This window comes from Cuculus canorus, chromosome 22 (genome assembly GCF_017976375.1).
Source record: "Cuculus canorus isolate bCucCan1 chromosome 22, bCucCan1.pri, whole genome shotgun sequence".
NCBI classification, from domain to species: domain Eukaryota; kingdom Metazoa; phylum Chordata; class Aves; order Cuculiformes; family Cuculidae; genus Cuculus; species Cuculus canorus.
The window spans coordinates 1,417,816-1,430,549 of record NC_071422.1 but is presented as its reverse complement, the minus strand read 5'-3'; the positions used below and the strand labels follow the sequence as shown (position 1 = coordinate 1,430,549).

General features: G+C 43.9%; 1 protein-coding gene across 7 annotated transcripts in view; it reads left to right on the top strand.

Annotated features, from left to right (window-relative positions):
* The window catches only part of PUM1 (pumilio RNA binding family member 1), a 79,723-nt gene that overhangs the window by 34,664 nt on the left and 32,325 nt on the right, over nt 1-12,734 (top strand). For 4 of the 7 annotated variants that reach the window (XM_054086181.1, XM_054086176.1, XM_054086177.1 and 1 more), the window contains exons 5-9: nt 740-918; nt 2,951-3,117; nt 4,066-4,336; nt 10,286-10,379; nt 12,165-12,281. In XM_054086181.1, coding sequence (XP_053942156.1) covers nt 740-918; nt 2,951-3,117; nt 4,066-4,336; nt 10,286-10,379; nt 12,165-12,281 — 828 coding nt within the window. The remainder of the gene's footprint in view (nt 1-739; nt 919-2,950; nt 3,118-4,065; nt 4,337-10,285; nt 10,380-12,164; nt 12,282-12,734) is intronic. The other 3 variants (XM_054086180.1, XM_054086179.1, XM_054086178.1) reach the window with 2 other exon arrangements.

The following is a 12,734-nucleotide window of genomic DNA, read 5'->3' as shown; positions in this document are numbered from 1 at the left end:
CGATGTCAATGTGTGTCCCTTCCACCATCCCCTGGTAACTGCCCTGTCTGCTGTCTCTTGGTACTGACTCTCTGGCCATTGCCAGTCTGAGCAGGCAGGAGTGGAGAGCTGCTTCCCTTCCTCCTGGGGCATGTTGGGTCACCTGCTGCTGCCCAACCAGAGCTTGTAAGGCTGTGGAGACATCTCTCCTTAGCCTGGTCTGAGTGGGTCTCAAACCTTTGGGCTGCAGGTGTGGTAAAGGGATGGGGCTGATGCAGAAGGGCAGGGGATGAGGAAGAAGTGCAGTTCCCATAAACTCTTTCTTGAGGAAATCAAGAGAATCTAAGAGAAATGGTGATAGTACCATGAATGTGGCAGTTCATAGGACCAAGAAACTGGATGTAGGCTGGTGGAACAGTAGGATGATGTTTTAAAGGACAAACCAAGATTGTTTTTTTCACTGTACTAATGCAAGAGTTTTAGTAAAACTGAAATCTAGAATGTTGTTTTTTATAGCAACCTTAACTTGGAGACTTGAATTTTTGAAATGTTATGATTTTAGATTTAAATAAGTTAAGTTCTCTTGTAGATTTGCAAGCTCTAGTATCTAAAATATGAAAAGCTGTCCTACTTTTTCTAATGGACTTCAGAGTGGAAAAGTTAGCACTTCTTAGTATAATTAAGACCCTCGTGCATATTTAATGACTTGCCTCTGAATAGTTGGATTTGCTGATAAGAATTACCCATGTTTTTGTTCCAGATCACTCTGTTTCCCAACCAATTATGGTTCAGAGAAGACCTGGGCAGGGCTTTCACGTGAATAGTGAAGTCAACTCAGTGCTTTCACCACGGTCAGAGAGCGGAGGACTTGGAGTTAGCATGGTGGAGTATGTGTTGAGCTCATCTCCTGGAGATTCCTGCCTAAGGAAAGGAGGATTTGTAAGTGCGCCTGATTCTGACATTTGAGTTCCCATCATGTTCTTTTCTCCATTTGCTGCTTGATTTGTTTTGTTTGTTAATCCATTCCTGAGGGTGGATGTTTCTCACTTTTATTTGCTCCTAGTTTAGGTGTCTGTCTTAAAATGGGTAGGCTAGCAGCTTAACTGTTGTTCCTGGCTTAGGGGATGCAGTGTGGGAGATGGGGTAAAGGATGGGAAAGGTGCTGACCTTCCCTGGTTCTTCAGATAAGCACCTGGCAGTAGTGCCCCAGCTAAGGGTGTTGTTTGAAGAGTATGCAAATATACCTGTGGGTTTCAAATGAGCATGTGGCTGCTTTGTGGCTGGCTGAGAACAAAAACCTTCATGCGATGATGCTAGAAATGTAATGTAGCTACAAAAGCCACTCCAGCTGGGGAATGCTTTCAAAGGCATCTTGTTTCCTATGGAGAAACAGCATTAGTCGCTGTGCTTCGCAGGGTGGGGATGGCAGCACAGTTGCTGCTGCCTCAAATCCAAGGATATGGTGAGAGGCATAATCAAGCCCCATCCCTGTAGTGGGGGGAAAAAAGGGCTGCATCTCAGCTCTGCTTCATCGGCCAAGTGCTAGGTCAGGGATTGTTCAAAAACATAAAAGCAGAAGAAAAAAGTAGGTTTCTTACTGTCAGACTGCTTTGCTCTGTCTCTTCAGGGAGCTGATTTGTGGTTGCCTTCATCCATCCTCTTATTGTTCCTCATTAGTGGGCACCTGATAACCCTGGTGAACCCTGAGCCTGGGAAGGAAGGGCTTTGAGAAATGAGCAGTCGGTGGAAGGAGCCAATTTATCATCGGGCTTGGGGGTTAGGAAGCATTGACAGTCAAGATGCCAAATCTGAAACAAAGGGTGAATATCACCTTGTGTGGGCAAGAACTGGACTCCAAATTTCTTTATAATTGGCATGCTGAAATCTGCTCTCTAATATCATGGAAGCATGATTTGGTTTTATTTAAGAAGCAGCTTCAGAGGATGATTGCTTTTAAAACAATTTTGTTTCTCTAAATATGGGGAAAGGGAATCTTTCCCTGCAGATGGAAAGAATGGGAAGTGATTTAGTTGATACAGGGTTCAAATGCCCTGTTGAATTGAAGTGCTTTTCCCTCAAACGAAGTGGAAGACAGGGTTTGAATGTCTGTCTTTGTGACAGTACCAAAGCTGTCTGTGATAAATATGTTTATATGCCCCTTGCTGTTTTTTTTCATAAATTATGTTGGTTTTCTTCTCCCTTTTGTTGTTCAAAACTCTGCCTCTGGCATAATCACCCTTTATTCTTCTCCCAAGTGAAATGAAGTACAGACATTAAGGGCAGGATTGCCGCAGATGTAACACCAGTCATAAAAAGCTCAAAGCTTAACAGAACAGAAATCCTGTTTGTTTTTTTTTTTTTTTTTACTTCCCCTTTTACCCCTTGAAAAAGATGCTTTAGGATTACATGAACCAATGATCGAGTGAGTAATTGACCTAAGGGCTCCGTACTTTGGAGTTCAATGTGCAAATCCCAGTAATACCCCTCAAAACCAAGGTGATCCTGTTCAGCGTCCCAAACCCATGCATTTGTCCAGTCATCTTTGACACTGAGACAGGGAGTTTGCAGAGACATTAATTCAGTTCATACCCCTACAGTACAAGCTCTTGTATTTAAAAGCTTCTGAATTAATTTTGAACTGCCTGAGTCTGATCTAGAAAGAGGATTTGGATAAGAATTCTTTAAAAATATTTTAGGATGGGATTTTTAGAGGCTGTAGAGTCAAGACCCTGGATCACTAAATAGGAGAAACTCAACAGACAGATAAAACCTATCTTGTAAGAGTGAGAAGTGTTTCTTCCATTACGATTGACCATTTTTCCTCTTTTTAATCTATTTTTATTTGTGTGATCTCCTGTTCGCAAGTGCCTAACTTTATTGTAATGTATTTCTTTGGTTTGTTACCATCTCGGAATAAAAGCAAAATTGATCTGAAAATGAAGCTTATTAAAATGATGTCTCTTTTGCCTAGGGGCCAAGAGATGCGGAGAATGATGAGAATGACAAAGGGGACAAGAAAAATAAGGGCACGTTTGATGGCGATAAGTTAGGAGATCTGAAGGAGGAGGGGGATGTGATGGATAAAACAAATGGTTTACCTGTGCAGAATGGAATCGACGCAGATGTCAAAGACTTCAGGTATGTGCTTTGTTAGTTAATAATTAGTGTTGCACTGAACAGGTTTTTCTAAAGATTTTCCACGCTGTAGTGAAGAAGCCTTTGACTCATTGAAGCAGAGGGATTTTGTACCGTGAACAGGGCAGCTGTGAGAAGGTGGAGGATAACATCTGAGAGCTCTCGTCTCTGCATGCCTGCTTCTGTATTTTGCAATTTTGTTTTATTTTCACACCTGTTTTTAATTCATCTTGTGGAATTCCTATGGAAATACCCACTGAAGATGTTTGCTCTGCTTATATGCTAGTCTAGATTATAGCTGGGGTTTTGGACTTGTTCCTTACAGCTCTCAAGAGATTAAAGCCCTCTGAAATTGTGCCTATTGATGTAATCGATGCGTTTTACCTGCTTGTTGTGCCTCCTCTTGACATAGGAAAGCTGTAAAAGCCACACCAACGTGCTGTGAGGCTGCTGGCCCTGGCTTTGGGACGAACAGTTTCCCACCATAGTCCAGGGCTTATGTTAGGGAATCAGGAAACCGTCGCAGCTCCTACTGAAAAGATTTGAAGTGAAATACGATGCCAGAGCGTTACCTACTTAGTAATTACTGATTTAACTTTATGAAAAAATAACTCTGGCGTTTCTGATATCCTGCCTCGTTGTGGCTATATCTCTTCTCAATTGAGGAGTAGAAAGAAACTTAATTTTTCACACTTCTTACTGTAACAGGTCTTTAAGGCAGGGGAATGAGGTTTTATGGGTATGGTTTTGGCTTTTGTTTTTAAATACATAAATTGTTCTGTAGAATCCATTTAGGGAATTATTTCAGACCCTTCTTTTATTTATTTTCTTCTTTCATCACCACATCTACAAACAGTTCTGGTTAGTACTGTCCATTGCTGTTCATCGACGCTGTGTGACCCAGCATTAAGTGGGGATGCTTAGTGACAAGTGTCTTTTCTCTCTGTGTAGCCGTACACCTGGTAATTGCCAGAACTCTGCAAGTGAAGTAGATCTTTTGGGTCCAAACCAGAATGGATCAGAGGGCTTAGCCCAGCTGGCGAGTACTAATGGTGCCAAGCCAGTGGAGGATTTCTCCAACATTGAGTCCCAGAGCGTCCCTCTGGATCCCATGGAGCATGTTGGCATGGAGCCTCTTCAGTTTGATTATTCTGGCACTCAAGTACCCGTGGACTCGGCCGCAGCCACTGTGGGGCTCTTCGATTACAATTCCCAACAGCAGGTAAAGTGTCGTCTGGCCCTACCGTACTGCTTCGGTTCCTCCTGGAGGGTCACTGTGGGATGAGCATGAGCTCAGGCTCTTGTCTCCTGGGTGGGATGGGGGAAGACTTGGAGTGGTTTCATCCCCTTAATGCCATCCACCTGTCTGGAGTGCTTCACGTGCCCTAGGGAGCTGGCTGCAGATCTGCTTTCCATGGCCACCTGAACAGCAGTCTGAAGAACCTGTAATAAACAGCAGTTACCAACAGCTCTTTCTGTGTGTTGATCTTTTTTAGCTTGAGTGAGTTTGTGTTGGAGAAGAGTAATTAAATTAGTAAAAACTGTTAAACAGCAATGAAGAACCCACCCCACTCATGAGCTCTTAAAGTGTCTTAAAGGTCAGACGACTCTTGAGCTGTGATGCCACCTTTCACCCAGGCTGAAAGAATGATGAGTTTTAACTGGCTTGAGCATGGTTTAACACCTGAGGTCAGAATCCAGTGCTACAAGACTTTATCTCAACCGAAGCGTGTTTGTTTGACCTTTTCTCCCACGCAAGTGGCCCGAGCTTCTCATCCTGGACAAGTAATACAAGTCCTTGCTTTGTTGTTGGCTCTTCTTGAATGCTAGGCCTGGATCCAGGGACCGACTCGTAATCCACTCCTGTTCCTGCTGGTTTGGGTAACAATTGTAAACTTTTATTGCTTTCCTTTTGCAAGTATCATATCGGTCAGAGAAGAATAAAACCCTTTGTTGTAGCTGATTGCAAGGGTGCATAACTGCCCCGGGCTTCCTGAAATATCTGATCCTTGTCAGCAGAACAGCCTGTTGGCACTCGGGATGGAGGAAAGGCTGCTGCCAAGGTTGTGCTACAGACCCACCTTTAGAAAGTTATCAGAGTCTCTAAAGTAATGTAAATATCTGTGTGAGAGCTTGATCAGTTGTTTTATTATATAGCATGTTTGGGAGGTTAATATGGGAGATTTTTTAATGATTAAACTAAACAGCTGCTGTACGTTTCAAAAAAGGAAAACCCAGGTAGTTTCAGGTCTTTGTCTAACTCTGTAAGACCTTGAATGCAAGAGTTACTTTCAGACATTGACTTTTTTTTCAGACAGTTGCTTTTTTTGGAGCAGTGTGTTTGAGCTAAGGGAACTGCTTTGTGAAGAACCGTTAGATATGGGATATCTGCAGGACCTAGAAGCCTGTAACTTGCATTTTATTAATGTTTTCTATATAAATTAAGGCTCATTTGTAAGTTTCAACAGTTTTTAATTTTCTTCCAGCTTTTAAAAAATGGGAGTTAGAATTTGGCATCCCTTGTGCCTAGCTCATATAAATAACTGTGGAAGTAAGGCTGCCCTGGGAAGTATGCTGATTTCAGAATGACCATAGTATGGCTCTGGCTCTGGAGGGCCCTGTTGCCAGGGTTTTGTTTTTTCTTCTGTATAAAGCGGATGGGTAATATCACAGAATCATAGAATGGTTTGGGTTGGAAGAGACCTCAAAGTCCATCCAGTTCTACGCCCCTGCCATGGGCAGGGACACCTCCCACTGGATCAGGGGCTCCAAGCCCCATCCAACCTGTCCTGGAACCCCTCCAGGGATGGGGCAGCCACCACTGCTCTGGACAGGAAGTGCCAGGGCCTCCCCACCCTCACAGCAAAACATTTCTTCCTAAGATCTCATCTAAACTTCTTGAGATCCGCGCAGAACTGGTGTCATCTGCGTGGACTGATACTTGGAACTCTCTAAGGGGCTGTCTGTGAAGCTGTATCTCTCTGGTTGACTTGCACCGTGAGTTGGAGTGGAGCTGCAGGTCCTGGTGCTGGAAGCACAGCTGCATGCCCACCTGGCTCACGCTGAGGACATGTGGGCCAGGCTGGTTCATAAGGGCTGTTACACTTAAGTTTCAGCTTTGTTGCGGAGACTACTTAAGCCTACAGGAAAGGCAACTTGTGCAAGTGTCAGTGCTGTGTTACTCTGCTGCCAAATGGCACCTCTCAGTGCATGTTTGTGTAAACGTGATCTGTCCTGGCTTGGGGTTGTACCCGTTTCCTGCACACACAATACCCAGTAGCCAGTGCTCTTTGGTGTTCCCTGTCTGCCAGTTATGGCCTGTGTGAAAGAAATCTCACTTGGCAGTATAGTCTTTTCCATTCAGTTGTCAGAAAGAAATATGTCCTGAACAAAAGGATCTTGTCTGTAAAAGTGTCTTTCTGGGTCTATTGGGAAGTGTCATATACCCTGCGGGGACTACAGGCAAGTACAGCTCAAGGTGATATTAAGAAGGGCCGGCCTTACCCATGCGTAATTTGATTAGAGATGTCAGATGTTTGTATTGGAGAAGAAACTGCCTCACAGAAATGTAATCTCACAGTGTTCCCATGACTGTAAAATACAGACCACCATGTTCTGGTTTCTCAGAATTCCCTTGGGGAATTCCCCCGTGTGCTGTAAATGATGCTTGGTTTGTGTCCATGTGTGAGTGAGGAAGAGTGTCGCTTTGTGAATGACAGGTGATGTGACTGAACTCCGAATCAGTGTCAGGCACTTGTAGGGGTTCACTCTAATGTGATGATTTCCAATAGGCTAAAATGCTCCATCTGTACGTTCTTAAAACTTCACCCTCGTTTGGCAAATTCCAGTTAATACTGTTATAATATAATCCAGTTAGAAGAGATTTCTCTTCCTTTTTTCCACTTACTGGAGACCACAGTTTAATACTGATACATGGTTTAACCTTGGTTTCCTGTCCAGCAGGTTTCCAAATAAGATGATGAAAAGCTGTTACTGTAATTTTTATTTTTTGCTTTTGTTTTTGGTTTGTGCTGTCAGCAGATGGAGACAGTACACAGAGGCTTTAACCCTCCCTAAATACACACAGCTAATGATTCCCAGGGCTCATGTGGCACAGGGGCTTATCTGGCTGAGTAAAGCCTGAAATGGTGATCGTTTCTATTGGCTCTGCTTCCTTGAGGATGCTACAGACAGTATGAAATCTGCAAAGAGTTTTAGTTGTTCACGCTTGAGTTTCTCCCCGGTAAATTGAGTCCAGAGCCTGGGTTTGCAGGCTTGCAGGAAGTGTGGTTGAAAGCAAAGAGGGAGAGGTTGCTGGCTGGAGTCCCTCCTTGAGCGTGTGGCTTGGATACCAACGTTTGCCCTGTCTTTGGAAGAGGAGCTTCATGAAGACTTGAGAGCAGATTTCCTGCGGGTGAAGGAATCTTGCCTCCATGCTCGCAGCACAGGGTGAACACTGAACATTTGCATGTGGCTCTGGAGAAACTCAAGAATATTGTCTGTGGACACTGTGTTGGAGCTAAGTCTGTAGGTTCGTTGACTTGAGGATTCAGAAATTCTCCCGGTAATTTCCTGAAGTAGATGAAAGGACTCTGCCCAGCTGCTCTGTTCTGTTTGCTTCCCTTCTGTTATACCAGTCGTTATAAGTAAAGGAGCAGCTTTTTAATCTCCGAGTCTTTAGGTAAACTCTGACAGCTGCTGGCAGCAGCCATTTGCGGAGCATTTGGGATCCCGTGCCTTGATTTCAGCAGGAGAAAAATGCACCGAGTTGGTGTGGATACTTGTATGTCTGAAAGTCAAATTTAGCAGTCGTCAGCTGCACTCATACAAGTTGGGAGAGCAAGCAGACAACAAAAAATGCAACAGCAGGTGAAATAGTAATGCTTTGAATAGCTGTGTGTTCTTTTTCTGCTGGTACTTCTGGTTTAAAAATGGATAATTTAGATGCCTTTGGGAGCTGTGGAAGTAATCACGCATGCAAACTGAGCAAAAGGAAGAGTATTTTCAGAGAAGATAAGGGCTTTTTTGCCCTTAAGACAGGCGGCTGATGATCGATCTAGCCACTTCCTTGCCTGCTCACCTTGTTGGAATATGCATTAGCAGACTGGAAAAACAGATCCAGGGATGGAAAGGAATATGAAAATAAAAGGTTTTGGTGAAGTGTTTGGAGCGGTAGAAAGCTACAGTATTGGATTGCTGAACTCAATACAGAAGCAGTAGAGAAGAAGAATAATTCCATACAGACTTGCAGGCTGCTTGTTTGGGATGTATTGATATCCAGCAGTGAAGCATTTATGGATATATTTTTTTTTGCCACGTCTGCAGATGCCAGTCAGCAAACAAGGTGTTGCTGGAGACTCCTCCAGAGCCTGTACTGCTCATTCCGTTTTCTGCAGGTCACACTCTCCATGAAGTCCTTAGTTCTTTTGAAGTAAGAAATGTCAGTAGAGCATCTGATCCAGCTACTAAGGACAGAATGCCTATTAATGAAGATTACACCCCTTATAAGCACTCAGCTTTGTGTAAGAATGAAGTGTTGCTGAATGACATGTTTAAAACAAAAGAGGGAAAAAAAAAAGGTGTGTTCTGCATAATGATTTATTGCTCTCCTTATGTTTGGCCCTGGGAGGTGATAAAGAGCTGGGTTTCAAGTGTTTCTCCATAAGCGGCATTCCAAACCCCCTCGATCTGTGGAAGGGTCCCAGCTTCTTAAGGAGTGGGCGGTTGTGGATATGTTTCTGTACTCAGAAAATATCCCTTCTGGATCCCCTCAGCACTGAGTTTCTGAATCTTTAATCCAGTACCGATTCCTTACATGTTTTTTTTTCCTCCTCTGAACTTGTAAAAAGAGAAGAAAATAAAGGTGACTCACCCAGCTTTTGTTGTATTTTCTCCTTAAACAGCACAGTTGCTCAGATGCTCTCAGGAGAACCAGCTGAAATTTTTGCTTATAAAAACACCCCTTAATTTTCTAAATGATTCCTTGCTACTTCTTAAAGGTTGTGCGTTTCTGCCAAAAATTTGGGCAGAATTATTATTACTGCTTCTGGCAGCTGAAATGGCTCCTTTGCCTGGTCTGAAAGGAGGGCAGAGATAATGGGTGTGAAAATTGAATGTCATTTAGGCCTAGTTTTTTTCCAAGTGAATGGAGAGCGAAAACATTTATCGCAGTAGTTTGTGAAGAAATTCACACCTCGGAAATGATCACTTTTGGGGATGAATGTTGCTTCTGGATGGTTTCAGAATGGCTGTTTAGCTTGTGTATCCTTAAGTGATTTAATTCAGGCTGAGCGATGGTCTGCTAAGGGATTGATTCAGGGAGCATTTTGTTTCAGTATAAGTGTAGGAAGCTGGGGAAATAAGGTTTTGGTAAGGACCTGGATAAAACAAGGAAAAAAACCCAAACTCTAAGCAACAATACTTTAATGTAATCTTCTCATTCTTACTGAGAATGACTGTTTTCAGTGCCATTGCCCTCTGCTTTGCTAGACTGTAGGGAGCTGTACAATGGCAAATGGTGCATGTGTTTTCGGTGGCTTAACCAGATAGTCCCTGGGTCTGGTTTCTGTCTGTCGGCAAGGAAGAGTTCCCATTCCTTGCCTCGATTCCCACAGGAGAATGCTGGAGGTTGAAGGCTGTCAGGAAAAGGAAGCATTTTGTCCAGGAGTTTGTGAGCTGAGGCTGGCATCCCATCTCAAGGGTATTATCTCCCTGACACCTGGCTCTGCAGTCCGCCGGCTGTCCCGCTTGCCACTTCACTCTCATGGGTTGCCACTGGCGTACTTGTGGTTTTGCAGTGCTTGGTGATCTTCAGGATGTGGAAGTGCTGGTGGCAGCTACTAGTGATCCAAAGGCTGCAGTTGGGGGCTGTGTTTGAGGAGGAGCTGGGGAAGAAATGGCTTCAGGGCATTTTGCAGAGGAAACCCTGGCTGTGGTTCAGCTGTACTTCAGAAATATATGTGTGTATATATATGTATCTTTTTCAGATGGATTATCATGGGCAATTGATTTCAAAGGGCTTTGGTTTTTTTCAATCCTTTTTGAAATGTTTCCCTTTAAAGAGGAGTGTCTGTAGCTGTGAAAATAAATCTAGTGTAAAGGAATTGCTTTAAAAAGAAGAATGCTTTTTGTGCATGAGTAAAGGACCATGTTTGTGCTTTTGTCCCTTTAGTTGTTCCAAAGACCGAATGCCCTTGCTGTTCAGCAGCTAACGGCAGCGCAGCAGCAGCAGTACGCCTTGGCAGCTGCCCACCAGCCTCACATAGGTAAGTCTTGCATTTAATACGTAACATTTTACTAGATTTCTGGTAATGCTCTGAATACACTGGGAAAATAGGAGGGGGGAAAAAAAGATTTTTCTTTTTTCACAGAATCGTGGAATGGTTTGAGTTGGAAGGGACCTTAAAGCCCATCCAGTTCCAACGCCCCTGCCATGGATCCATAGTGCTCCAAGCCCCATCCAACCCAACCTTGAACCCCTCCAGGGATGGGGCAGCCACCACTGCTCTGGGCAACCTGGGCCAGGGCCTGCCCACCCCTATTGTGAAGAATTTCTTTCTAATCTCTAATCTAAATCTTCCCCCTTCAAATTTAAAGCCATTCCACCTCGTCCTGTCACTACAGGCCCTTGTAAAAGGTTTGTCTCCAGCTTTCCTGCAGCCCCTTTCAGCACTGGAAGCTGCTCTAAGGTCTCTGCGGAGCCTTTTCTAGTCCAGGCTGAAAAACCCCAAATCTCTCAGACTGTCGTCTTAGCAAAGGTGCTCCAGCCTTTCCATTATCTCTGTGGCCTCCTCTGGACCTATTCCAGCACTTCCATATCCTTCTCACGTTAGGGATTCCAGGTTTTAGAGAAACCTAAATATGTTTTTACAACCAGTAAGTGACAGACTAGCAGGAGTATAATGTTTGAAGATTTACTCCAGAAGTTTTCAAGTACTTCTTGCATGCTTTAAAAAGCTCTGAAGCATTCACGTCTGGCAGGAATGACACTCTTGCCCTTGCTGAACGTGCTGCTTGGTAACGAGTGTGGTGAAGGACTTGCTTGCTCTGATTGAATTGGGATAAGCAGCAGAGTGAAGTGAGGGCAAAATGCAATTTACACTGGGATGTGCTTCCTGTGGCTCAGCCTGCCTGGGCTCAGACTTCGACTTAAAGGTGTAATTTATGCAAACACATGATTCATGTTATTGAAACAGTATGGATTAACAGGGAAGAAAGCGCTTACTCCTGTGCACAGAACACCAGGACAGCTGTAGAAGGGCTGCTCGTGGATGATTGGAGTTAAACTGTCTTAGGGTTAAGTGTTTTTTGCACAGTAAGCAATTGAAGTGGCAGCTCCTCCTGCCTGAAAGCCTGATACGAATGTGTGAGTCTCTGCCCGCTCTGTTTAGTGCACTTGTGTGCTTACTGGAGTTCAGGGATAGACCTGAATTGAAATGGTTTAGCTGTATTAACTGACTCCCCTCCACCTTCCCTTCCCCTCCACACTCCCTCCTGCCCACCTGTAATTTCTCTAATGATTAAACTGTTCCCTTGCAGAGGAGGGCAGTGCCTGCACGGCAGTGGTGGTGCCCTACGATGTTGCCTTGTATGCTCCTGAGCAGCTTCCAAACTCGTTAATTGAAGTGCTGGTACTAGGTAGTGGTCCTGGAATCCACAAAGCAGGGGAAGTAGGGTCGTCATCGACTTGCTATAGAAAACAGAGAATAGTAATGAGCAATTAGATAATGTTACTATCTCACTGGTGTTAACAGTTGCCTAAACAGCAAGGCTGCGGAGATACCTGAGCGAGTATGACTATTACATACAGACTATTTTACCACTTCAGCCTTCCTTAGGGGGCATTTGAATTAGATTTGTTTATGTAAATTATCTTCTGTGGATTGTTCTAATACGATTCTGCAAAATGCAGGGATTGCTCACTGCCTGCAGAAAACAACCTGTAATCAGCTTGAAAATACTAAAGCAACCTGTTTGTGTTTGTCGCCAGCCAGGTACCGGAGGCGTTTTGGTAGGGCTTCAGTTCTAGTTAAGTTTGTTTTTACTGACAGGTATGTTTTCAGCAGGTTTAGCTCCTGCTGCCTTTGTCCCCAATCCGTACATCATCAGTGCTGCTCCACCGGGAACGGATCCATACGCAGCCGGACTTGCAGCAGCTGCGACGTTAGGTGAGATATTTCCAGTTTTCTGTGCATTTGTGACTGTTTTCTGTACCAAAACTGCTCATGGGTCTGTGATTGTGGAAGATAACATTAGTATGTTGTCATTTCTGTGAAGAGATAATTTGGTATCCGTGAGCTGGAACGGAATTTGTGTTGGAGCCCTATTTTCTGTCGATAAAATGTGATAATTCTTGTATGGTGCTTGCTATGGGCTCTCTTCCTCTTGAGAAGTAAATCTGAAACAAAACGCTTGCAGATGTAAATGTTACTCTGTTTTGGGTTTTTTTTGGTAGCTGGCAGCAGCGACGGGTACCTTTGAAACTACTCTTATTAGATGCTAGAAATATGGAAGATGTGTTTTCCTGCCAGGGAAGTTTTATCTCCTTGCTGTTCAGCTTGATTTACTGTAGCTCATCCTGCAAGTGAGATCCTTCCCTTTAGCTGAAGTCTGTTCAGAAT